At 48.6% G+C, this 26,055-nt stretch overlaps 9 protein-coding genes across 9 annotated transcripts; 4 read left to right on the top strand and 5 right to left on the bottom strand.

Annotated features, from left to right (window-relative positions):
- Positions 1-1,014: 1,014 nt before the first annotated feature.
- CABS01_15351 (RTM1) lies at positions 1,015-1,903 on the bottom strand (the record flags this gene model as incomplete). The annotated part of the gene is made up of 2 exons (XM_060548686.1): positions 1,015-1,652; positions 1,705-1,903. The coding sequence occupies 2 exons, from the start codon at positions 1,901-1,903 to the stop codon at positions 1,015-1,017; spliced, it is 837 nt and encodes a 278-aa protein (XP_060391953.1).
- A 1,678-nt stretch (positions 1,904-3,581) lies between these two features.
- Positions 3,582-4,738, top strand: CABS01_15350 (isopenicillin-N N-acyltransferase; the record flags this gene model as incomplete). The annotated part of the gene is made up of 2 exons (XM_060548685.1): positions 3,582-3,617; positions 3,680-4,738. 2 exons carry the CDS (start codon positions 3,582-3,584, stop codon positions 4,736-4,738), a joined length of 1,095 nt encoding a protein of 364 aa, XP_060391952.1.
- Positions 4,739-5,442: 704 nt separating this feature from the next.
- CABS01_15349 (uncharacterized protein) lies at positions 5,443-5,739 on the bottom strand (the record flags this gene model as incomplete). Its single annotated transcript, XM_060548684.1, has 1 exon — positions 5,443-5,739. A coding segment is annotated over one exon (297 nt), but the record flags the coding sequence as incomplete, so codon positions are not given.
- A 3,309-nt stretch (positions 5,740-9,048) lies between these two features.
- CABS01_15348 (uncharacterized protein) lies at positions 9,049-10,020 on the bottom strand (the record flags this gene model as incomplete). The annotated part of the gene is made up of 1 exon (XM_060548683.1): positions 9,049-10,020. The coding sequence occupies one exon, from the start codon at positions 10,018-10,020 to the stop codon at positions 9,049-9,051; it is 972 nt and encodes a 323-aa protein (XP_060391950.1).
- A 1,258-nt stretch (positions 10,021-11,278) lies between these two features.
- Positions 11,279-12,829, bottom strand: CABS01_15347 (uncharacterized protein; the record flags this gene model as incomplete). Its single annotated transcript, XM_060548682.1, has 1 exon — positions 11,279-12,829. One exon carries the CDS (start codon positions 12,827-12,829, stop codon positions 11,279-11,281), a length of 1,551 nt encoding a protein of 516 aa, XP_060391949.1.
- Positions 12,830-14,896: 2,067 nt separating this feature from the next.
- CABS01_15346 (isoflavone reductase) lies at positions 14,897-16,093 on the top strand (the record flags this gene model as incomplete). Its single annotated transcript, XM_060548681.1, has 4 exons — positions 14,897-14,980; positions 15,044-15,328; positions 15,397-15,636; positions 15,785-16,093. The coding sequence occupies 4 exons, from the start codon at positions 14,897-14,899 to the stop codon at positions 16,091-16,093; spliced, it is 918 nt and encodes a 305-aa protein (XP_060391948.1).
- Positions 16,094-19,011: 2,918 nt separating this feature from the next.
- CABS01_15345 (FAD binding domain-containing protein) lies at positions 19,012-20,674 on the top strand (the record flags this gene model as incomplete). Its single annotated transcript, XM_060548680.1, has 5 exons — positions 19,012-19,119; positions 19,217-19,272; positions 19,368-19,578; positions 19,728-20,135; positions 20,369-20,674. Coding segments are annotated over 5 exons (1,089 nt in total), but the record flags the coding sequence as incomplete, so codon positions are not given.
- A 76-nt stretch (positions 20,675-20,750) lies between these two features.
- Positions 20,751-24,016, bottom strand: CABS01_15344 (amidase; the record flags this gene model as incomplete). Its single annotated transcript, XM_060548679.1, has 7 exons — positions 20,751-20,858; positions 20,919-20,993; positions 21,066-21,201; positions 21,254-21,364; positions 21,776-21,822; positions 21,884-23,588; positions 23,934-24,016. 7 exons carry the CDS (start codon positions 24,014-24,016, stop codon positions 20,751-20,753), a joined length of 2,265 nt encoding a protein of 754 aa, XP_060391946.1.
- Positions 24,017-24,450: 434 nt separating this feature from the next.
- CABS01_15343 (zinc carboxypeptidase) lies at positions 24,451-25,939 on the top strand (the record flags this gene model as incomplete). The annotated part of the gene is made up of 2 exons (XM_060548678.1): positions 24,451-24,551; positions 24,601-25,939. 2 exons carry the CDS (start codon positions 24,451-24,453, stop codon positions 25,937-25,939), a joined length of 1,440 nt encoding a protein of 479 aa, XP_060391945.1.
- Positions 25,940-26,055: the final 116 nt, after the last annotated feature.

Genomic DNA, 26,055 nt, shown 5'->3' with positions numbered 1-26,055 from the left:
GTATTACAGAGGTGATCCAAGGATTATAGGTGTGCAGTGGCGTTAGGGATGGAGAGTTAAGACCTGAGCACTATCTAGATTCACCTCAGAGGATCACAGCAGCGGGAGGAATCAGAATGGATTTTACTCAGTATCCGGGAGGTGCTTTTTGGCTCTTCGATATACCCCATCGACTGCAAGTCGACATTAGTACAAGCAGGTTCACTTCTTCTTTAACTCAATAATACCTCAAGTGAGTTTTCGAACGAAGGAAACTACGGGAATGGGGTCGGATGAATGTATAACTACCTAGCCTTCACTTTTTCCGATAAGAAAATCCATCACAACAATCCCAAACTACCTAGAGAATATTCTCAATAATAGTCGAAACGTATTCGTGATCCGACGTGAAGATGACTTGGATGACAACTCGGATGATGAAAGCTGGCTGTTGGCCTGATTTTACCTGATGTCGTTGTAGGAGGAACTATAACAAACAGTAAAACCTGGTAAAGCCCACCCATCTTAGGACTACTTCGTAGCGCTGTTTTTACCACACAAGGCCGATTACATGAGATATAAGCGTAAGACTTTCTCTGAGGTGCTTCTCCATGGATCTTTCATTCTCATGAGCTTAGCCCATTTATCCTCCAAATCTTCCACTTCAATACTAGCTTCGCTGAGTCACTGAAACCTTCACCGAAAAAAGAAGGAAAATAATGCCCTCCGTGGCATGTTTTCAAATAACATTAGAATTGACTTGACCTCATGTCCTGATAAGCATTACCGATTCCGCGTCTACTAACCCCGTCTCTAAGTGAAACAGACGAGAGCGTCTACTTAAGCTAGACATTGAGGCGTGCCAAACTCCTTAAGGACTTGGAGTGGGGACTGAAATCGGCCAGCGAGAAGGCCCGTAAGACCGACCTAACGAAGCAAACTCCCACAAAATGCCTTGCTTCACAAGCTTGACCCACCCTCACATATGTGACAACCCAGTACCAAACATCGAAGGTTAGGCCTATGCAAGATAGCTCACAAAGCCAGATCCTCTTTAGGCCTCAAGCGCTCTGGGAACCTCCAAGCGAAGAGCACCGTGACGAGATACATAAGAAGGGAGTCGAAAACGTAAAGTGTCCATTCGTGGGAAAGAGAGTAACCCGTATATCCCTGAGCGAACTCGACAACTCTGAAGATTGATCGAACCATGATGAGCAGACTGACGGCATAAAGCATGTAAAGGCTCTGTTCCCATGGGATTAGGCCGTCCAGGGAGTCGGGAGTGGGTGCTTGTCTCATTCTGCGGTGGAAGACGACGGCGATTGCACAGAAGAGGCCAAACATGATGATCTGGACAACAAGGCCGATGATGACGATCCTCTCACCCCAAGTCGCGAGACCGGGCTTTTGGATCACCATCATGCCTGAAGCGCCTCCCTGAATTAGGAAAGAAACCAGATCTCCAAGGACAAACGTCTTCGTCAATTTGGCTGGTCGGATCATCGAATATTTCTCGGCGTGGATACTCGTGATAATTCGACCGAGGATCATGTAGATTGAGGCGGCAAAGAGGACGGGTGCGATGATGATGAACATGTTCTGGATGGCGAACGTCATGATTCTGTCGGTCTTGTCGTGGGCGCTAGCGCGTGCTCCATATCCTATGACTTCGACTTACTGGGAGTCAGTACATCGAGGTTTGTCAAGAGCCATTGCGCAACTTACAGAGGCATCCTACTGCAAAGACGATGCAGAAGCGAGCACGAGTCCTCCAGATCTTCCAGCTGATGTAGAGGAAAGACAATAGAAATAGAATGAGAAATAGGATCGCCGCAGGTTTGCTCGGGAGATAGCGCCAAAGGTAGGCTCCTCCTTTGGTAGGCTTAACTCCTGGCACTGGCGCGAAGTAACCATCCGTAGACATGGCTGCAGGCTAACGGGCGTCTGGTGATTCGGATCAGAATGTACGAAAAATTACAAGAAACTTCGGCAAGAATGGTGAGCAATGTTGAGGGAGACTGCCGTCAGAAAGGACTATCTGGGAATTCGAGAAAGCAAAGAAATGGACGGGTATATGTACGCCGAGAAGCAAACGAAGCTGTCCACATTGTAAAGACATGCCAGTACCCAAAAGAGAGTTCCGAGCTCCACAAAGTCTAGACAAATCTAAGCCTCATTAGCTCCGTGTTTGCATGTTTTTCTCTACTCTATGCCAGGCCGTGAATGCTCGGATAGAGTTGCGGTTGAACGGGTTCGGATCGCTTGGGGTGTGGGGCATACGGACCCGAGTCGGGTGGTAAAGAATACGCGGAACAAAGCATCAACCCGAGCAGCTTACCCGAGGGTTTACAGCTCGGGTCGATAACGCGCATACGCTCATTTCGACAATTCAATAATATCTCTCCCCAAAAAGAATGTCTTATCATAATGCAGCCTTGGCTTTTGCAAACGCGTGAGCAGTGTGAAGGGAAGAACAGCAAAACCGCTGCCAACATGAAGCAACCTCGCTGAGAAAACACGCCTTCGCTATTTATTGGTGCCGGAGACTTCTACCGTCTGCTTTATTGCAGCACTTGCAAAGTTCCACCTTCAAAATGAGGCTAAAAGCATCAAATTACCAAAATCTGTATCAAAATGTGATACCTATGCTGATGATCTGAATCTCCAGGTCAGTTAATGACATCAGCAGCATCTAGATCGCTACTTCTCCTCCAGTGTAAATGGCGAAAACGAGGAGAATATATAATACTGAGCGTTTTCGTTCTCTTCCAAGACCCATGAGCCCGGAAGTTTCTAATCAGATCCTGGGCATCACGGACATCCATTGCACAAGGGGTCATGTGCAAGAATGAGGCCACTGATCGAGAGTTCGAGATCCAAAATGAACCAGACTTTTGCCTTGAATTCGGTGCATGAAACTCAGATGCTAATAACATATGATTTGAGACTCAAGTATGACATCCTCAAAGATTGACATTGTTTCCGAGACTACATGAGTTTTCATTAGTGTCGTTCTAAGCGCCGGAGTGTGCAGGAAGTTCCAGCTGATTTGCCCCAGGGGCTTCCTTGACTCTTTGGGGGGTCTGACCGAACATCATTGTATTCAGCGTTGTAATATAATGAGATGTCGAAGGCTCTCTACTGAATTGGTGGTCTGTTTGGACATTCGCAGTCTGGAAGGGTGAATGTACATACGAGGCAAGGGCAGTCGGCAACTTCGCGACACAATACCTAGGCTACTACACATTTTACAGAACATGTTGTATTGCGGTAAGTGTTGTATGGGCAGGTGGTCAATTGATTGATGTTTTAATTGGCCTGGGACGTTTGATATCATTGGTTGAAACTGTCGGAGATTAGCTACTATCGGATGGAGATGCAAACAGCAAGGGAGCTAATGCACACGTGTAGGTAGGACCGTATCGAGGATGTTGAGAGCCGGCGAGCCGTCTAGTGTTTGCCACTCCGGAGCCTGCATGAGATAGGTAGCCGAGGAGAACCCCGCATCACGAATGTAAGACCACCAAAGAGGGATCCATCTATCGACTCTGCATCCTCATCTCAACGATGGCAAATTTCGAGCGAGAGAACATTCTGCGAGGATGATTGATATCACTGTTGCTGGAACCCATCGAGAGGTGAGTGATGCGCCTGACTGCTTTTTTATGTGCCTGAGAAGCTCACCTCCGTGTCAACGCAGATCGGCTTTGCTGTAGGTCATCAGGCTGCGAAGCAAGTTGCTGGGTCAATTGCCTTCTACCGTTATTTTTTCAAAGACTTCAGCGGGTTAGAGTGGTCCACAGTACAGGCGAAGACCCGAGAGTTTGTGCCACACCTCAAAGCCAAGTTTCCCTCATACTATGAAGAGATCGAAGGGATAGCGGAAGGTGCTGTCGTGGACGTTCTGGATGTTGTTGCATTGAACATACGAAGCGAGATCGCTTTTGGTCTCTTCGAAACGGAACCGACAAGACCCACGTCAACTACATCAGTTGAAATGGCAGTGGACGGATGCACTGCACTAGGCTGGAAGACTCCTAGAGGGTCTATATTCCTCTCACAGAACTGGGACTGGAAGAACGAACAAAAACCAAATTTGATCATCCTTCGCGCCAAACCGCATGGTGGGCCCGGCATCGATCTGCCAGCTTTCCAAATGATCACTGAAGCAGGTATCATTGGGAAAATTGGATTCAACGAGCACGGTGTGGGATGTCTCCTTAATGGGATCCGCGCGAAGGGCGTCGACTCAGAGCGTATGCCAACCCACTTTGCTCTGCGGACCATTCTGGAATCCAGGTCAAAAAGAGAGGCCCTGGAGAAGATAAAGAGCGTGGGGTTAGCTGGAAGCAGTCACATTCTTCTCGGCGACCACTCAGGCCCTACTGGCCTCGAGTGTACCAGCATTGGGTTCAGGGAGCTGCCGGCTGATGAGAATGGTCGTGTCGTTCATGCCAATAACTTGATATTGGATCATGAGGGCGTTCTTGAGCCGCTCTGGCTTGTAGATTCACCGAAACGTACTGCCCGTATGAGGGAGCTAGCAACGCTAGATGTTGGCGAGAACGCCGGCTTCAAGTCCTTGCTAGAGCTTTTCAAGGATGAACAAAACTTCCCAAGCTCCATCAACCGGAAGCAAATCGGAAAGAATGATTCTGGTACTCTTTTCAATGTGGTGTTTGATCTCACCGAAAGAAAGGGCATTATTTCCATTGGTCGGACGACGGAGATTGAGGAGCAGATCGAAATTGGATTCTAATGTCGTATTCTGAACGTGCTATGAATTTACTTATAGGGTCTCTGGCCAGTATGCCCTGGCTTGTATTCTGTTTACCAACATGAAAAAAGGAATAGACTTTGGCGACACTTTGTGTCAATCTGAATACGTAATCGTGGATCGCGTCACAGTTTCGAGAACTATTGCAAATACCATCAAAAGTCACAGTGGCTCGAAGTTGCGCATGGGATGCTAGCTCACAATTCTCGTTGTCCAACGTATCGACGATCACAGATTTCGTTTTACGTACATATTCTTAATTGGACACCCACGCTAGGCACATCAAGTTCAAGAATCACAATTCAATGCTTCCCCCCGATACGACAGACTAGGGGTTTACTAACGTAAAAGGATGGCATGATCACCCTCGAATGTTGACGTAAGGAACCAAGCCATCACTCGAGTAGCAAGCTGGCGTAAAATAGACTTGTACAAATCACGTGTCGGCGTACTGTAATTGCAATATTGTGTATTTGGTAACACCTAGATCAGAGACGATAAGAACGAAACATCGGTACGCACTGCTAACAATGAAGAAGATGATCATCCTCGAGTTTCACTCTCATCTGCTCGGGTTGTGTCAACACAATCAAGATGCTCCTTGTCTCTCGATTCAGCATGCCTTTCTGACAGCCCTCTCGTCCTTTCGAGACGCTGAGTCGCGCCATGACCTTTCTCTACCGAGGTTAACGCCTGCAGTTCCACCTCACATTCACATTGGTGCTACGGCCGTTCGAGGAGACTTGAATACGAGACGTCCGCTGAAGAGATCTGGGCGGATCGCCACGGAAATCGCAGACTTGCCGCACCGAGTTGCCTCCCTTGGAATTCCCGCCGGCGCTGCGGCACTGCTGCTTTGCTTGCTTTGCGAAGCTTGAATCAAAACGACTGTCAAAGTTGGACCGTGGTTCCACAGTACAGGTGCTTGCGTAAACGCTGGTAGCACCCAAAAGGAAGAACCAGAACAGGAAATTGAAGTTCACTGGCGTGATGTTAGTACTAAACGGTAAGGAACAAGGAATTGCCTTACTCTTGAATTCGAAAAAGAGCCGCAATGATACGTTGTAGTACCTGAGTTATGCGTTGATTTACTGACAAACTGACTGCTGGTCAGAAGGAGAGAGGGAACGGAAATTTATATGTGAAGAATTAGTATCCAGGTCGTCCATGGAGAGCCGGCTGTGTTTTACATGGCAAGGGCTACGTAGAATTCAAAATCCGCGTTTGGTCACGCCCGATTGGGAGCTTTGCTACCCATCATCATGTTTTCCAGAAGCTGTTTCCTTGACCTGGTCCTGAGTGGTCGGTCCGGCCTATCCAGTAATCAGATCCGTGACACAGGATTGCCCATCATGATCGGTTTCGTATTCGAGACGACCGGATGGGCAAAGCTTAACCATGCCGCCAAAACGGAAGCTTAGCCTTTGCGGCGGTGACAATAACTTCTTGCCAAGCCGCTATCGGTAATTGGTCACAAGCTGCGACACGCGCGAGGAGAGCATACCTGATGAACAAGGCTATTGAATAATCGACATCCCGTTGTCTGAGAACTAGCTAGGAAGGCTGAGAAGAGGATTAAGCTTGGTGAATTGGAATGTTTCGTCGCAGTGTCGTGACAGGATTCCTTTGGAGTTTCTTCGCGTTTGAAGTGAACCGCACCATCGCTGCAGGCGCGGGTGCTGCCTCCGTTACATCGTCTTAAATGTACCGCGCCTGTGGGAGACTTCGGCATCGTGGTCTGGGGAGAAAATCCCATGCATTTCACGCGTCACCAGCAAGAAGACCACAGTGTCACCGAACCATAAAAGCCTGGGTAGTCTGTCCAGTTACAGTTGACCCGGATCGTCAACGAGTCAACGAATGTTGTTCGTGATCTTGCCCCCGCTATCATGTGGGAAATATTGAGTCGTCACGAGGTCAAACCAAAAGTGTTCTCCCAATTGAGGTCGCAATCGGAGTCTTGGCAGCTGAAGCTCCGCCCATTGTCTTGGATTTGACTGACATATAATTAGTGATCTACGAACTATAAGATCGCAATATACCCCGCGGTGGTGTGGTGACGCGCTAGCAAGCCAGCTACGGGTCCCTCCGGATCGACAATCAAGATCGGAGAAAAAACTCTCTCTTGGCTCGATTCCTGCAAACCCTCCCGGCTCACCCAGTTCCGTCAATGGTCCGGCCGTAGTGCGACTCGTGCTGTAGCCACGCCTGTAAACCTTTACTTTGAGAGTTCCCCATGTCCAAGAACGGGACGAATGCCAACGACCAGAAGCTACTCTGGCAGAGGCCGAGCGGGAAGTTCGATGCGGGTTGGCATTTCGACAGTGCCGATCAACGGCCGGCCGGTGCGCCTCGAAACAAACTCACGTCAAAACTAGGGGCCTCCTGGGAAGAGCATACTTAGAGTTCTGAATGGCGGGGCTTACGCGCTTCAACGATAAACGCAACCTCGTGCACTTATCTGCCCTCGTGGTCGTGATCGGCATTGCTTGCTGCTACGGAAAGTTCGGATCAGATAGTAGAGGTGAGAAAAGCGTAGCCGGCGCCGCAAGGTTGATTAATGGGATTCCGCCCCTGAGTCCCGGCTTGAGTTGCCTCCACAGAATTCAGGGTCCAATTATAGAGCATCCCGACTACGAGACAATCGTGATGTAACGCAAGCTTTACCCTCTCCCACTCAGCGGGCGCGCGAGCAGCGAGTTCTCTTGGCAGAGAGCAGAGTTCCAAAGTCACGATCGCTGTGCGTCGAGCACCAAGGCACAGGGTTCAGAGGGAACTTCCACGACGGGACAGCCCCTCCGCTTCGTCCACGCAGGAACACGACTCATACGAATTTTACATGAGGCAATATCCAAGTTCGAGCTGCGTGGTTTCAAATACTCAGATCATGTTTGATCTTGGCGATAACTCGATGAAAGTAAAGCAAATACAGACTGATGATCCGCAACGACCTTCCTATGATTCCGAGCTGCTTTCTTAAATAAAAGACCCACCAGCTATTCTTCTTGTTACTTTGAGTTTTAATTTCGAGATTTTACGTTCTCAATAACAATATTACGGTCAGATCATCTAGTCCATAATATTCAGAAACTTACCGAGGTGAAATGGAGCTCCCTGGATCCGCATTTACAAAAGAGAGCATTTGCAAAAGAGATGACTCGACAACTGATTGACCCGAGTGGATGGCAAGAAACGAAGTCACTTAGATATGCTACGTATTGGTCTATGCTAGTTTCCAATTTCATGCCTTAATGAAAATACAGAGAGAAGAGTAGATACCATGACATGGATCAGAGTAGCGTTTGTTATGAGTTAATGACACTTAATCTGTCTACATTATGTATAGACTGGAACGAAGCTCAATTCAGCTCTGAAAGCCATAGTCGAATTGGATAGTCGAAAATTGGATGGTGGTGTTATCTAGTGGTGATGTTTTTGGCGCGGCACTTGGCCTACGTACATATGCGATCTCGGTGGCATTATGGTCGCATCCGAGAAGAACAGTATGTTACCTACGAGAGCATCTGTCGCGGCTGTTTCTGCTGGTTGTCTCGAAGGATTCATAAATGACAGCCCCTCAAAAAACGCAAGCACGGCGTGAAGCTTATATTAGGTGAACGCAACAGCGTTTGCGAAAGTCAAGTTGCCTTATCTTCGGACTGCCTCCGTGTACCGCTCCCCGGACAATCCCGGAAGGCGGCAGAAGCTCCACATCTGCGGCGGCGGCGGCGGCGGCTAGTACCGTTCAGTTCGGGACACAAGCTTGTTCCCGAGGTTTTTGCTCGGCGGGTGCGACATGAGATCCGTGGGATATCCGGGCAGCATAGAGCCGATAGCCCTGAGCTTCGCTCTCTCTATCTCATACTTCTGTACTTGACTTTCCGGCTTTCCCAACTAGTTCAGTAAAATGGGACTAAATATCCTCAACGGCCATCTCTCAGCTATTCAAACAACAATTTTCTTCCAGATAAACTTCGCACGCGCGTAACTTCACCGATTTTGGAAGGTCCACACAGCTCTGGGTCTTTCTTTTCTCTTTCGGCAAGCTAATGACGGCAAGGGGGCCAAACCCGAGGTTCAGATGCGGAACATCAACATGGCTCAGTACGAGACCGAAATCGTGTTTTGGGTGACTGGATACATCTCGTGGTACATGGACCGCGAAACAAATTAGAGCTCCGGCTTGGTAGTACGTATTCTGGCTTTGGAGAGGCCTCCTCTTTCTCGTATGTCTGGATTTCTATTTCTACCTTCTTCGAAAAGCCTGCATCTGCTCTTTGACACACTCGCAGCTACTGTGGAGGAGAAATAAAGGGCAGATTGGGGTTGACATAGTTGTGACACTTCGACGTCTCGTCTGGGTTAGAGTCGAACCGCTCCAAGGCCCTGAACTCATGGCCCGGTGAAGCTAGAGGAAAATCGAAGTTTCGTACCAGAGATGAGATGAGCATGAGCTGCTCAAAGTAGGCAATGTTTCTGCCAATGCATGCTCGAGGTCCTGTATTGAATGGAAGGTGGGCCTTAAGCATCTTCTCCTTATTTCCATCAATCCAGCGCTGAGGTCGGAATGTCTCAGCATCCTTGGAAGCCTCGACGTCCCGCAGTAGAGTGTAGCTTGGGACTGGTACAGTGACGCCCTCGCTCACGAACTGCCCTGCGATCACCCGACCGCCCTCCGGCACGACCCTAGGCAAGCGTATTGAGCTTGCCGGTCGAACGCGGAGGGATTCCTCAACGCAGGCTTGAAGGAACGACAGCTGGCCGATGGCGTCGTAGCTCGGTACGGTATTCTGCACAATGATAGGGTCCAGTTCTTCTCGAAGTTGCTCGAGTACGTTAGGGTGGGTGTAGATGAGGTATACAGCGTTTGTGAGAGCAGCCGTGGTTGTTTCCGTGCCGGCATTCATCATGACCGAGCATTCCGCCAAAAGCTCGCTAAAGAGCAAGTTTAGCGGCTCGCCATTATTCTTAGCCATCAACTTTTGGAATATATCCCCGTCCTTGTCTTTGGATGCGAAACGCGCCTTGGTGCAGTGCAGGATGATATTATCGAAGTCCGCGCCAGCCTTCTTGTAAGGATGCCATGAAAAGAACTTTCTGGTCAAGGGCAACAGACGGGCTTCCATTCCAAGGACGGTGTTGATGTGAGTGGCGTCTAGTAAAGACTGAATGAAGGGAACTTGATAGACCTTCCTACCCGGCGTTTCGGCGTTCACAATGTCGCTATTACGCTCCAAGCAGTTGAGTGAACTGCCATAGAGCATTATCGAAAAAGCATCGATGTGAGTAGTTGAAATACCGGCGCATATTGACTGGAATAGGACTTTTGCGCAAAGACATGAGCAAGTAATTTGCGCTTTCTCTGATGCTTGGTCTTGATTCTTTCGTCCGACATGTGACGGAACTCTCCGGCGCCTCCATCGTACCAAGCATCCTTGAGAAAGTTGGCACCGTGGCCGCAAATATCATAGACAGCGCGAGGATCTGAGATGGAAACGTAGTTTGGACCAATGCGGACGTGCGTACTAGCGTTTCGTGAGCTTCGTGCACCACTATGAAGTGCCGATATCTCAAGCAGTGGAAGATGCGCCACAAGGATGAGATACCGGCAACTCCGGGGCTAGGAAAGATTCGAAGGCCTTTTCTGTCGACAAAGTAGTTTGTTATCGGTCCGCCGATAATGACCCAAAGGATCACAGCAGGGATGGCTGCATAGAATGTTAACCAGATAACTTGACGCGACGGACCACAGGTGTGGCTCACCAAGTAAGGTAGCAGCAGCATGTTAAATCTTTCTCAAGGCTAGAATATTTGAAAGCTCGATGACAATGAATCTTCTACAGTGGTTTCGCTGCATGATGGTTCACTCTTATATCTGCGATTCACCTCAGCTATGATTTACACTCGAGCTTTCCAGTGCCTAAAACACCACTTACAAAGAGCATCCCCATCCTACGTACGTTCGCAAAATAGGAAATCCCGTCAATCCTGCATATTTTTAGTTTCTTATAGAACATTGTCGCTAAGTCATAAAGGTGACACGCCGACATTCGTCAGGCCGTAGGAGGCGGTTGGCGGTCGGCTCTCATCAGGCACCCCGATGGAGCTAATTTCGGACGGGCATTCCGATTGAGGAAATCCGCCTCAAGTCTGTCCATTCCAGGTTTCTAGATTTCCCGACACCGAGCCAAGAGGGCAACTGGTCAAGGAAAATGCCAGTTTCCTCACCTGTACAAATTGGGCGGTGGCACTGCGTCACTTTTGCTAACCTTCATTCCCAGTCACCAATTGTCAGGTGGCAGCTCTTGTGAGGAACTTAGCCAGTCAAAGACTGGATGTTCGCCAGCGAAGTTTGAGAAATTCGGGCGCTAATTGGTTTTGTAACGTACGTCTTTCGGGCTACCACTAATCTGGGCAGCGCGTACCATGACTCAAATCAGTAAAAAGACATACTAGCATCAATATCATTGCGCTGGTACGCGAATGGTGCCAAAGCTGCCGCTACAGATGTTGCTACTACATTTATACAGCAAATTCCTGGTGCTCTGCCGTTAAAGGGCCATTCGGCATACCCTTGCCTTTGTCTTCTGAGCTCATTTCTCCCGAGGATTCGCTTTCCGAGAATACATGACTCCTCCAAGCTCTGACGGGTATCCTTTCAGTGAAAAATCTCGAAATCTCCAAACTTGATCTGCCTGCGGTTTCGCCCACACAAAACCATGTCCACAGTATGGAGAGACACGTCGTTCCAGCGTATACGAAGCCTACCATTGGACCTAGTCCAGCATCGTAGTATAAATAGGGCGCGGTGAACGAGACCACCCAGGTTGTCAGGTAAAAAATGACGATACTCGCGGACATGATCTTGTTCTGGTTGGGACCGACTGCCATTTCCCGAGCGACGGTGTACGCAAGGGGGCCAAGACCGAAGTTGAAGCCAACTACGACGACAAAGGAAAACACTACAATGACGTATTGTGTCGAAGATGTAAGCGGCTTGACCGCCACGCCGCCGATAATGATGAAGGCCACCAGCATCATCAAGTTGGTGATCATGAGGTTGGTACGGCGGCGCACTTTGTTGACAGTGATTATAGAGGCGCCCACGGCGAAGATTTGAACAATGTTGGTGATCAGTTGAACGAGAAAAGGGTCGCCCAACCCAATTGCCTGTACGAATACAACACCATAAACGTAGAAGAACAGAATGCCGCAGATCTGCTGACTGAACATGGCTCCAGCCGAGTAGATCAACTTGCGTCTTTCGATGGGATCCGTTATCAGGGCTCCCCATGAAGAGAATTCGGCATGTTCCTCTTCGACATTCTTGGCATTTTCAGCAGTAGCCATATCCTCTGACGGGTCGTAGTTCGGGTTGCTCTGATTGATCTTGCGAAAACATTGCTCGGCCTCTGTATGACGGCCCTTGAGAACGTACCACAGCGGGCTCTCCGGAATGAAGGGAAGAAGGGCGGCCATGATTAGAGGAAGAATGACAAGGCCTCCCATAGGAACACGGTATCCCAGAGAGCTTGCGATGCTCTTGGTGCCCTGGTTGATCGCGGATGCGCATAACTGAGACCAGGATTGGAGAAATTGGAAGCACATGAGTGCTGGTCCTCGGATGCCCAAGGGTGCAACTTCACCGATGTACAGCAATGAAGTGACGGTAAACTGGCCCACTCCAAGGCCAATCAAGATGCGTCCGACCACAAGTAGGGCTTCTGAGCTGATTGTGTCTGCGACTTGACAAATGCCGCCGATGAATATGCAGAATGAAGCCAGCCAGAACGTGGACTTTCGGCCGTAGCGATCATTGAGGGGAGCAGCAATCATTGCGCCAAGCAAGTCGCCAATGTAAATAGCGGAAGCTGTGAGAGACTGGAAAGACGAAGACAGAGCGAGCTTGCCGGTGGCATCACGGACATCTCCGTAATCATTCTTGAACTCCTGCATGGCCAATACACCGTTGTAGTACGTATTGTCATATCCATAGCAGAGGGCTCCGATGGCTGATACAGCACAATAAAAGATTGCCCATTTATGATGTACCCAGGTGGTTCGTAGTGGCATTTTGAAGTAGAAAAACCGGACGTTTGGCCAGGATGACGGGTGTTTCGAAAGCAGTGGCGTACGGCAAGTGAGGAATTCTAGAAGAAAGACAAGCTTAGACCACAAGAAATAGGGATGATAAACAGGTCGCCTGAAGAACTCAGACAAGACTTTTGGGAGCGGATCATGGTTCCAATTTAAGGAAATCTCATCCGGGGCATCTGGGGGGTTGCGGGGTGCAGGTCTGGGGAAAGTTGTTATTGTAGACGTTGGAGTACCTTAGTACAAGGATGTGGAGAGACTTGTACGATCCGGGGAGGCCGACCGTGCCTCCTGAGATTTACCAAATGCGGACGTCCGACGTGAAAGCCGCCGATCGAGCTTTCATGAGGCAATGCTTGCTAGTCGATACATGAACCCCAAATTTGACGGGAAATCGAACTGACGAATAAGCTAGGTTTCAGTCGTCAAGTCATCGGGATGAGGTCTCGGACGACTGAGTCAAGCCTTTCCTTCTGCGAGACTTCAGCACCACGATAGTAAATACGTTGTACATTGAGCTCGACTACTCGATCCATTTGTCAGCCTCGATCTCAGAGTCCATGTAGGATTAAACAATCTAGACCTTTCCTGGTCTCGCGCTCAGTGTGCAGAGCTGAAGGGATACCATAACACGGTCAGTTCCTCGCTGGAACATGCAATTTGACGCGCTGGCTGTGCCCAGACCGACATTTTGATCTCTGTCCGCGGAGGCAATCACTATTACTACTCAGGCTTAGCCAGGATTGAAAGTGCTCCAGGCTTCTTCTGCCTTATCCCTGTGACCGACAGAAACTTCTCTTTCGGTTGGAAAGGGGCTTATCTCGCTGGCACGTTCGATTCCATGCTCGAGCGGGGTCAAGAATGGAGTGGCCCCTGAGACCCTCATGGCCTCGACCATAGATAGCACGCCTAGTTTTGGAGGCCACTTGATCTTACCCAAAGAAGCAGGTCAATGACGGTGTTGGCAACAGCACTTTAGGCGAGAGATCGCTTTGTGTAGGACTAAGTATGTAATATCGATTTTTTACACATGTTCAGTGCCTCCTGTACTTGATAGCCGAGGAATTCCTTCCATGCGAGCACGGAAGCTTTGCTTGGACTAGGAGCCTCATACTACTTCCATAGGGGGGTTCAGTATGTAGAGTGAAGTTTGGAGAAGAGGCTGTGTCAGATACTTCATTTCCTGCACCTATGTCTACTGCATTCCGGCATGAGACTTTCGATTGGGGGCTTGCCCCTACAAAAGAAAATCGACATTTGAGCAGCGAGCAGTATGTAACACTTGGCGAAATAAGTAGTAGATGTTGATGTTTCCATGAAGCCCCTAGTGACATGAAAGTTGCGTTATGGTCGGTGCTTACTAGTACGAACTTCCAGGCAGCCGGTCAAGCCGATCCTTAATAATGCGACCATCCCCATAAGCCGAAGCATCTCGATACCCAGAGTAAAGTTCATGCGCCCTGAAGTATGAAGCTGTCTACCATCTCCGTCTCCATCTGTCTGCGACTGCTATATGCTTCTTTTACCCACACATGCCGAAGCCAGACTGCAACGTGAGGAAATGCGAGTGCTGCTTCAATACTTGTAAGAGTGGCTCGTGAAAGTCAGAATTAAAATTTATGGCCAATATAGATCCATCTAGTCTTCAATAATTCAATAGTTAATGAGACAAAGTCACGGGCATTGCCTGTGACAATCCGTTGCAAAAGGGACCCGCTCCGCACATTCTTATAAATCAAGTGCGGACTTCCTACTTGGGCACCAGTTGTGACGATGTCTCCTATGAAACCAGTGCCAAGTAAACTAAACCCGCTATCTTTGCATGAGATTCAAGAGTGAGCATCTAACTTGGTACGTCAGTTGCGGACTTTGAGTAGTTTTAAGTTCACTTCTAGTTGGCCTCTGTGCAAACTCCGCCTACCCAGTAGGTATAAAGAATGAGCAGGTTCAATGCGGTCATTATGTTATTTGACCGACGTATGGCCTTTTGACATCAAAAACTCCTAGAAATCATCATTAGTCTTCAGCTCACACAACAAAGCCAACATGAAGGTGGCTCTTATAGGCGGGACAGGAGAGACGGGCAGCACCATTGTCAATGCTCTTCTCGAATCGGACATTCCAGCCTTGGTAGCGTTCTTTCTAATCTTCATTGTTCATCCGATCCGGGAGACTAACCATCAGTGGTGATAGAAAATTATCGCCATTGTTCGACCTGCCTCTGAGAGGAAGCCTGATGTTGTCGCGCTTGAGAAGAGAGGAGTTGCCGTCGCCGTAGTTGATCTTGAGGGGCCAAGGGCTGAGCTCGTTGATGTTCTGGAGGGCGCTGACGTCCTGATCTCGGCCATCCACGTCAGTGCGCTTGGCAGCCAGATTCCTCTTGCCGACGCCGCCAAGGCCGCAGGTGTAAAGCGATTCGTTCCTTGTTTCTTCGCCACCGTTGCGCCAGCCAAAGGTGTCTTGACGTTGCGCCAGCTGGTAAGGAGCTCCTGTCAGGCTGCAGGTCCACAACATTTGCGCTAACTGTGATCGATGCACTGGCAAAGAAAGAGGAGGCTCTGCTTCATGCAAAGAAGATTCGGCTTCCGTACACGGTCATTGATGTCGGTTGGTGGTATCAGCTCAGCATTCCGCGCCTCCCGTCTGGACGCATTGATTCGGCTACCCCTTTGCCGGTTAACTTCATTGCTGGCGATGGCAGCACTCTTTCTGCACTGACGGATGTGAGAGACGTTGGAAGGTTCACAGCGCGTATCATCGCTGATCCCCGTACCATCAACAAGATGGTCTTCGTCTATGGCGACATTCTCTCACAGAATCAGATTTTCAATATGTTGGATGAGATGAGTGGCGAGACTACTAAACGAGAATACGCAAGTATCTCTCAAACGCAGAGCATTAATTTGGAAATTGGCTAATATGCCTGCTTCATAGATGCCTGCCGAGGCTATGGAAAACGCTATTGCTGCTGAGTCTTTGACGGCAGACGCCATCGAGAAGAGTGCTTTTGATAACAGGATGAAGATCTTTTACGAGTATTGGTACTCCATGGGAGTCCGCGGAGACAACACCCTAGAGTATGCCGAGTTTCTCGGGTACGTTGACGGCACTAAGTTGTACCCTGACTTTCAGCCCATCACATTTGAGGCTTTCCTGAAGGAAGTCCTTGATGGAAAGCCGGTAGCTATCTATCGCACTCTTGAGCAAAATGTAGCCAAAGCCGAAAAGAAAGCTAAGGCTTGAAACTGTAGCTCGATCCAGCCACTAGTATTATTTACTATTTTATCATTTACTATTTCATCATTTACTATTCTATCCATAGTAATTGGATAAGTCCTTGGAATTAATTTTGGGGCGACACGGAAATAATCTTTCCATACCTTCGCGACATGAGGAAAGTAACCGAGGTTTGTATCTCTGTTGGAGATCTTTAGTACCCCGATGAAATTCTTTTAGAAAAATCTTAAGTTACGCAAAGAGCCAGCGTAATAGTCTTCCTGACGAAGCGAGGACTTGAACCACCTCAATCTCGATATGCTATGGTGATGTCAAATAGATCTCTTTAGATGTCAGGTAAGTCAAACCACCCACTTTTGGCCCACCCCCCCTTTTGGCCCACCCTATTTTGGTAGGGCTACACCAAAACCTACTATTTTTAATTATATACTTATCTAGCTTATTTATATATATTAAATTATATAAAAAATAAATTAAGTAGCATATTAGTTAAATTTAAAGAGTATAGTATTTTTATAATTATATACTAGGTCTTTATTACGTAATAATACTAAAGCCTTAAATATTAAAAATTATATAGTTAAGAAGTATTATTTTAAATCTAAATAACTTAAGTAATACTTAGTTATATACGCTGAAATTCAGCTATATATAACTTATTTATATAGATTTTTTAATAAAAACTTTTTTGGATTAGTAGTATTTTTCTCGCTTAGTAATATTAAGTTAAAATTTCCCTATAGTAAATTTTATATAGGGAAAATTAAACTTATTATAGCTATATAAGTATATATGATATAATATCAATAATTAGTATATATATTATATTTAAGTATAAATAACCTAAATAAAGTTGGTTTCTCTTTTTTAAATTATAAATAAAGGATTTATTTAAGTCTTTTAAATGTTAGTATATACTAGTAATTTGTATATAAACACTAACATTTCTCTAACTTTAGCTTTAAGTTACTATAACTACTTTTATACTTATTATTACCCCTTTGGGGTCCGGTCCGCCTCATTGGGGGCCATCTTCGCCTTCATGGGCAAGCTGGTCTATTAGGGTTAATATTGAGTATCTTTATTATATAATAAACTTCATAACTAATAACAGCCGGCCGCAGCCGTTACCGACTATTAACACTAACTAAACTTAAGATGCTAACGATCCCGCCGCAACACATTAATCGCCCTCTAAATAGCCAAAAACTACCCCCTACTTTCTGCCTTATTTAATAACTCTAGAATATCCCTTTTAGTCTTTCTTAACCTACTCCTACGCTACGTTTTTAGAGTATTAATAATACTCTAGAGTCAGTTAGGTATTTCGAGGCTACTATGTTATATAAGCTAGGCGCTTATTAAGGTAATAGCTATGTTAATATGCATCTTTCCGATCTTTAAGTTAATAATATCTAATCCGTATTCTTTAAAATAGCCGTGTTATAGTCCGGGGTCCTCTAGTATAATACTTATAAGATTAAACTTCTAGCTATTAAGGAAGCCCTAGGGGTTAATAATAACTACGCGTCTTAGTATTTTAATAGTATATATTTAAGAGTAGGTAAACGATTCAATAGTAATAGCGATAGCAATAATAACAGGGCAATAGTAACAGGGCAACAGTAACAGGGCGACAGCGACAGGGCAATAGCGACAGGGCGATAGCAACAGACAGCAAGGGAAGTAGCGTTTTTTAACTTTAATAAAGGAAATAAAGTAACGAATATATATATGTACAAGTAAAGTTAAAAGTACTAGGGTAAATATCGTAAGGTCAGTATTATTCTTAATAATAGTAACGAGGGTATCTCCGATACTACTATTATGAGCTACTATTACTTAGAAAGGTAGCTAACTTAGCTAAGTACGCGGGCTTATAAGGTAGTAGCGCCTATTATTACCATTAATAATCTATAGTTATAAACTTTATAGGAGAGAAAGTTAAAAAGTTAGAAAATCTAAAAAAATAGTCTAGCAAGATAGTGTAAGTATTTACTAATACCGTGTATTAATACTATGTAAACGACATCGAGAATCGCCCAAGTAGCTAGCAAAGGTAGAAATAAAAAACAAAAAAACAAATACTTATTATTACGTAATATAGTATTTTTTTTAAATAAATAATGTTTATTTTGCTACCTATATAGTAAATAAGATAAATAAATATATAAAAGTGGATTTATTAGACGTATAATAAGAAGTAGAACATTTGGTATAAAAGGGGGTAAAAGGGTGGGCCAAAAGGGGGGGTGGGCCAGAAGGGGGTCTTTTGACTTAATGCGAAGCATTGAGAGCGTCAACTAACACTATTATCTGCCCCTTCTCTGGTCTTTTACATACTGTCCATTCAACACACCCAGCTCACATAAGTCAAAGGACCACAAGAGCAGCCAATAAAGTGGCGGGAAATATGATGATGAAGCCCCAGGGACGGATTGCTCCGCCTTCAACTACCAGAAGTTGTCAAAATTTACAGTAGGCCGCTAAAGTTAGCCGGATGCAGGAACCGAATCCACGCGGGGCAACGTCCAGGCTCCATGCCGCTCTAATCCCCGTGGTGGGGACACAGAAAGCCCCCTTTAGCGCATGTCCATGCCCTCCGTAGGTGAACAACACGATTTTCCTATGGGTTCATTGCTCCCTCTACCTATGTTCCATAACCGGGATACTTGGCTTAAGACTTTGAAGATATTAACTTGGCAAACCTTAACTGAGGCTCTATTGTTGACATCCCGTCCCGGTAAGCCCGAACAGAACTCCGGATTATGATGCTAGAACGCCGTACCCTCGCTTACGCAAGGTTCGAAGTGATCCCTTGCCGTGGAATGGCGACGAGTAGTACAAGCAGGCTTCCGTCAACCTGCGCGTTGACGTAGCAGACTTGGTCAACTACCGTGAAAGTACCGGATAAATGCACTAGCCATGTTTCCAACACCGCATTCCCTTTCGTTCCTTCTCGTTTAGGAGCGTCTACTTTAGCCGCCGGCTCCCGGGGTGCAATCGGCAGCTACACCGGTTGCGCCATCACAGTAAGTCAAACTCCTCAAGAGACCTTAATCCAGGAGAGTATATAGTTACTGACCGAAGTGAAAGTGTGAAACTCTCGCGACCAAATTTCCTAACCAGGTCTACCTCGGCGCAACCAACGGCACGGACTATGTGGCGTCTCGGGAAGGCTTCTGGTCAACCATCCAAGGCGACGTATCTCCCTCCTGCTTCTTTCAGCCTGTCAGTACCACCGAGGTCTCAGTCGCCCTTAAAGATATCCCAAACACAGGCTGTCGGTTCGCAGTCAAAGCGGAGGCCACTATACTTATACAGCTTCGACCATTGAGGGAGGTCTCGTGATTGATCTGGTCCGGCTCAACGGAATCACACTGAGCGAAGACAAGGGCTCGGCGATTGTGGAGCCTGGAAACACTTGGGCTTACACATATGAGAATCTCCAGAAGTCTGGCGTGACCATCCCTGACGGTCGGATGTTTGGAGTGGGTGTCGGTGGGCTCACTCTTGGTGGAAAGTCAACCTCCGCATCCGAGTCCTTGGCCCGATGTCTCTGAGTAAGTACATTGCTTATGCAGACTTAGGCGGAGTCTCTTGGCTCAGTAATCGCTACGGATGGACTTGCGACAACTAGATCGAGTTTGAGGTTGTCATGGCCAGCGGCGAGATTGTGAATGCATCAACAACACCAAACCCCGACCTCTACTGGGCCCTTCGGGGAGGTGGCAGTAAATTCGGTGTTGTCACCAAGTTTAAGTTCAACACATTCCCGCAGGACAAGATGTGGTACGCGAAGCTCCATCACGACGCCGCTGAGAACATCACGGCCAACGCGGCTTTCGCTGACTGGAGTACGATTCAATCCCCCAAATATCTTAGCAACGTGGCGGTTTTGTTCTGGAACGCCCAAGCGAGTGGAGCCCCCGTTGGCGTCGCGATTTCAGTGCACCAGAAGACATTTGACAATAACACCCATCCTCCCGTCGTCGACAAGTTCTACGACTCTAAGCCATCAGCCATTGAAGCAATAAACGTCTTCCATGTAGATATTGCCGAGAACCTTCTCTTCCCCGCCAGCATCTTTCGAAGTTCTTTGTGGACCACGTCCTTATCCTGGACGCCAACTTGCTGCAAGTGGCATTCGAGATCTGGAACGAGGAAGCCAGCGCGCTGGCTTCCATCTCCATCCAGCAGATCCAGATCCAGGCCATCAACAAATCCCAGCTGGAGTTGATGCGACGAAACGGCGGGAATCCTCGCCGACTCGGGGAATAGTCGCAGCTTCTTGGCTTTGTGAACCTACGGGCAAGGTGGGAGAACGCAAAAGACGACGATGCCATCTACAGAGCTCAGCTGCGCACAGAAGAGAGAATCAACAAGGTGGCAGATGAGATGGGCCTTGCTTCGGGCTACAAGGATATGAATTACGCCAGCCAATTCCAGGATCCGTTTGATGGTTATGGGCAGGCCAACAAGGAACGGCTGAGGTCAATTGCTGAGAAGTATGATCCAAGCGGCGTTTTCCAAGAACTCTCCCCTGGCGGCTTCAAGGTTACGAAAGGTGCCCCTCAGATCCTCTGAGCGGATTAGTAAGAGGGTTGAATGTCAAATTTGTCTATAATTCAAGTTGCGTGCTAGTTTTACTTTTTCTAATGATTTATAACTTAGACTTTGCGTCCTCCTCACGACCCTTCAGGTTTGGGTGGGGAACTCTGACGGGCCGGGTAACGGCGTAGAAAGCAAGGCCTTCTGACTTGGTAGAGAACTAGACAGAGAGAATACATCATGAGCTTGGAAGTTATAAACATAGGGAATATAAGCTTACCTTGACCTTGGATCCGACGTGGAAGAAAGCAAAATCTCCAGGTACTAGATGGTGGGTGATCCCAGTAGCCTCATCCTGTTAAAGCCACGCTAGTCAGCTCCCTATCTCATGTGCCCCATAGCTTTACACGGTTACGAAGTCACTTACCAAGATGTCGATTTGACCGTTGAGGACGTACTTAGTCTCCTCAAAGTTGTAGTGCGCGGGACGAGCGGGTCCTGCGACAATCTTGTAGAAACCCGAGGTGAAGTGAGCAGGTGAGTCCTTCGTGTTTGTTCGGATTCTAGGAAGTTCTCAGCATTTGTTTACCACTTCATACATAAAAGGTTTCTTACGAGTGGAAATCGGCAACAGTCGCGTTCTCGCCCTCCGGGAGGGGGATATACTCGTGGCCGGCGCCCTTGATAACAGTGAGGGGGACTAGGTTTCCAGACACTGATAAGACACTGGTCAGTTACATGCATTCTCGGGCACTCAAAGATCAGCAATCCAACTCACTTTTGATGTTTCTTTGGGTCGCAAGTTGAATCAAGGAATTGTTTCGTTCACTATTCGATTGAAGCTCATTGATATAAGACATCTGTATCTAAGATCGGGTGCGCTGCCGACAGGGTCTCGGGGCTTTCTCGGAGTGCGGGGAACCGCTGTGATACGATCGGAATCCGACCCGGAGGGCCTGCATTCAGAGCCGGTTAGATACCCGCCGCCGTAAATCGGTGGGCGGGGTTCCGGGAAAGTCCCGAAAGTCGATTAGTGATGCGATTGTGGCTTGCCTATTTGAAGACGCAATGGTGAGGAGATGTGCTGTCATGGAGGATGTTGAATGTAGTACTGTAGTAGCTAATTACTCTACATACATCAACCTAAGGACGTAACTTGGCGTCATCGTTGAGTGCGAAACTGTCTTGGGGAAAACTTTCATGTCACAATTCTTGTCTGCTTTCCACCTCGGCTCTGCGTCTAACTATGTCTTCTAGGTCGCTCTTGGGTTTTATATAGGGCTTGATGACCTCCCGGGCCTGGACCTTCTGCTCAAAGTCGTACGCGATGCTAATCAGTGTTTCCTCACTGAACGGAGCCCCCGCAAAACCAATGCCAAAGGGTAAGTTCGGTGCCACGGCATTGAGCGTTCCAGTCTTGTCTTTGATAATTTCGGTATCGTCCGGATGCCTTCCAAACGGTACCGATATCACCGGTGTACCGGATATGGCAGCATTCATCACGGCAAACGCCGTCGGCAGTACTATCGCGTCCAGAGAATGGTTCTTGAGAGCTCCTGTGTATCCTTGGGGACCAGTCAGGTACAGAAGCCGGAGGTGCACATCCCAAAATTCCGAATCTGTGTTCCGCAGACCTTCTGCTAGGTTGTTGTCCCATGAGAGTGTGTTCTTCTCAGGCCATTGCTCGCGAGAGTCATGCTGGGTCCAGTCCCGGAGCTCACGAAGCGTGGTGATGTTGTACGGGTTGGCCGCCAATTGCCCAAAGTACTTTTCTATGGCAACGGCGAAATCTGCGTGAAGGCTCTTGGTGAGGAGCGCGGAGATTTCGGTCATGTTGTATCCTGGCAAAACAATGTCGTCTATGATTTCCGCACCTGCAGACCGGAGAATGTCGACGGCCGAGTCGAATACCGTCACCGAGTAGTTAGAAAGAGGGGCTTCTTGAGGGTCGTGTAGCACATGTCGTGGAATTCCCAATCTCTTGCCCAGCAGCCCCCCCTTAACGCATGCCGCGGCGTAGTCTGGTGTCTTCGGGAAAGGAAATTTAGACGTGTAGTTATCGCTAGGGTCCACCCCGGCGATGGCTCCCAGGAGATGAGCAGCATCTTTCACGGTCCGAGCGATAGGTCCAACAACATCTTGGTGCTCCGAGATGGGCACAACGAGGTACCGTGAGGTGAGGCCAAGAGTCGGCTTGATGCCCACAACGTTGTTGACGTCACTGGGCAACAAAATCGAGCCGGCTGTCTCAGTCCCCAGGGACGCCCACGCGAGACCGACCGAAGACGCGACGCCGCTGCCCCCCGACGAACCCGATGGGTCTTGAAAGGGGTAATATGCGCCCAGGGTCTGACCGCCATACGTTGACCACCCATTGCTCGAATTGGAGCTCCGGCATTCGGCCCACTGCGACAGGTGTGCTTTGCCGAGCAATATCGCCCCCGCTTTCCGGAGCTTGGCGGCGACGGTGCTATCTTCGGAGACTTTAGCGCCGAGGAGGGCATAAGAGCCGGCCGTGTTATTCATCTTGTCTGCCGTGGCAATATTGTCTTTGATCAGGACGGGGACGCCGTGTAAGGGGCCGAGAAGCGGTCTGCCCTGGCGGCGGATGAGGTCCAGAGTTTCGGCGATGGAGACGGCATCCGGATTGATCTCGGTGACGGCGTTGAGGGTTGGCGTGGTCTCTTTAATGCGCTCGATGTAAGCATTAACGAGGTCGACGCTGGTGAAAATTCCACTGCTCAGACCGCGATTGAGGTCGTCGAGTGTAGCATCGAGGAGCGACGGAAACGCGCTGGCTGGTTTCTGTCCACATGTTGTCCATCCCGAGGACGGCCAAATGAGACAGACGGTCGCCTTGAGGAGTGAGAACGACAGCATGATTGAAGCCTCAAGTTTTAGCCCGGTCTGGTTCCACAACGTGATATCAATGGCAAACAGTTGTCGTGGTCTATTCAGTATTATTCGATGTGCGCGGGGTTTCCTCAAGTAGCCGAGTCAATTGACTCATTGTTTGAAGCATTCATTATTGAGGCCAATCGACTGCGTGGAATATGGGAAGATGGCGCGAGTTTGCGATTATTAGTCAGTCGTCTTACATGCATCGAACGTACGTCACAGCATAAGCAATCGCCAGGAGGGGAATCAAAAGATCTTTCGTTTCTGAGATTTGGAGGAAGCAAGAAATGCTGGCAACCTCCATAGAGCCTTGCGGGCTGAGAAGTTGCAATAATCAACCCCAAGGAATAAGAATGTAGGAATTAAACCTGGTGTCGCGAATTCCGGCAGTCATCACCCCACATCGGGAGCGGGAACACAACGAGGAGGTCCACGCGATCGGTCCTCGCCGCTGTTCGCAGCCGTGGAGGAAGGTGACATTGTGGATTCGTGCTAGAAAAAGTTCCTTGAACGCGGTAATTCAGGCCATTTACCGCTTTACGTACGGGGCGCCGTTTGCTCTCATATGAATGATTCGAACCACCTACCAAGATCAGAAGAGCGCTATGCCTGTTGGGGCAGGTCGCATGAACGATCCTCAAGCGTGGCCGGGGGATTTAAGCTTATGATTGGTCACGATGATAGCTAATTTTGTGGGCATGGAGACATGGGGTAGATTTCCAGAGTGAGAACTGGTTTGTGAGTAGCCAGTTGCTTGAATGAGATGTTATGGCCGAGACAAAGCCAGCCGTTGTGTACATCATGGAAACGACTATGAAAGCAGGCCAAATCCCCCATCTTCTTAAGCATACTTGGCGACGGGCCGTTCCTCTTGCATCCTTCGCATCCTTCCGCTTCCCATCGTCTCGATCACCATGAAGTACTCTCTCATCGCGTCTCTGATTCTCCAGAGCACTGTTGTGCTCGGAGAGTTGCTTCCTGTGTACCTGCAGGGGCCCTCGCCCGAGAGCTTCAGGTAACACCTCATCATCAACTCATCCGGCCTAGACACTAACAGCGTATAGGGACATTGTTCGCAATGACACTCTTGACTTTGGCTGCAGAGCTGTTGCCAAGCCCAGCGAGGATGGAAGCCACTACAAGCTCCACGCCTGGCTCACCGAGGAGCAGATTGACTATCTCTCCAAGGAGTACGAGCTTGTGCCTGAAGTCTCTATCCACAGAAGAGACTTGAGCAAGAGAGCCAACGCGCCCATCGGGACCGGTGACCGCTTCAGTGCGGGAACCATCTCCCCCGTCGGTCTCGGAACCCAGGCTTCGGGCACCACCATCTCCAGCATCATGAATGTTGCTGAGATCAAGTCGGCCTGCGACGCCCTTGTCAAGAACTATGGCATCGGATCTCTCACTCTGCCGTACAAGACTTTCAACGGCGCCACCGAGTACGCCTACTACGTCGGCGCCGGAACCGACAAGTCAAAGTATCACCTGTACTTCAGTGCTGCCGTTCACGCCCGTGAGCGCGGTGGACCCGACAACATCATTTACTGGATCTCCGATCTCCTTGCCGCCAACAAGTCCGGCAGTGGCCTGACCTACGGCAAGAAGTCCTACACCAACGCCCAGGTCAAGAGCGTTCTTGCCGCAGGCATCGTCTTCTTCCCCCTTGTGAACGCCGACGGTGTCGCCTACGACCAGTCTTCCGGCTCCCTCTGGCGCAAGAACCGCAACACCAAGTCCGGCTCCAGCGGCAGCTCAATTGGTGTCGATATCAACCGCAACTTTGACTTCCTCTGGAACTTCAAGAAGTACTTCGACTCTTCCGAGGCGCCCGCCTCCACCTCGCCTAGCTCCGAGGTCTTCTACGGCACCGCCGCCGAGTCCGAGCCCGAGACCAAGAACCTCGTCTCTGTCTACGACTCCTTCCCCAAGATCCGCTGGTTCATGGACATCCACTCCGCCGTCGGCGACCTCCTCTACAGCTGGGGTGACGACGACGACCAGACCACCACCTCCACCATGAACTTCCTCAACTCCGCCTACGATGGCAAGCGCGGCCCCGTCGGCGACTCCGCTTACAAGGAGTACATCCCCTCAACCGATCTCAGCAACATCAGAACCGTCGGTACGGCCATGGTCAACGCCATGAAGGCTGTCGGTGGTCGTGCGTACACCTCTATCCAGGCCGTCGGCTTGTACCCCACGTCTGGCGCCAGTGACGACTACTCCTTCTCCCGTTTCTGGGCCAAGCCCGGTGTCAACAAGGTCTATGGCTACACCTTGGAGTTTGGCCCCTCTGGAAACTTTTACCCTACCTCAGCCGAGTTCAACACCAACATTTTGGATACGAACGCCGGCTTCATGGATTATGCGCTGGCTGCTATCAGCGTTGGTCTGGAGTAAATCATGTGATGGGATATCATCAAAATTCTTCGTGTAAATATTTTGCCATCGTGTTGAGTAAGGAGACGCACGCACATACTGCACGAAAGCTGTTGTCTATGATTTTTACGCAATTG

This window comes from Colletotrichum abscissum, assembly GCF_030869225.1.
Source record: "Colletotrichum abscissum strain IMI 504890 chromosome Unknown Scaffold_65.1, whole genome shotgun sequence".
Classification (NCBI taxonomy): domain Eukaryota; kingdom Fungi; phylum Ascomycota; class Sordariomycetes; order Glomerellales; family Glomerellaceae; genus Colletotrichum; species Colletotrichum abscissum.
Note: the sequence above shows the minus strand (reverse complement) of the source record. Positions and strands in the feature narration are given on the sequence as shown.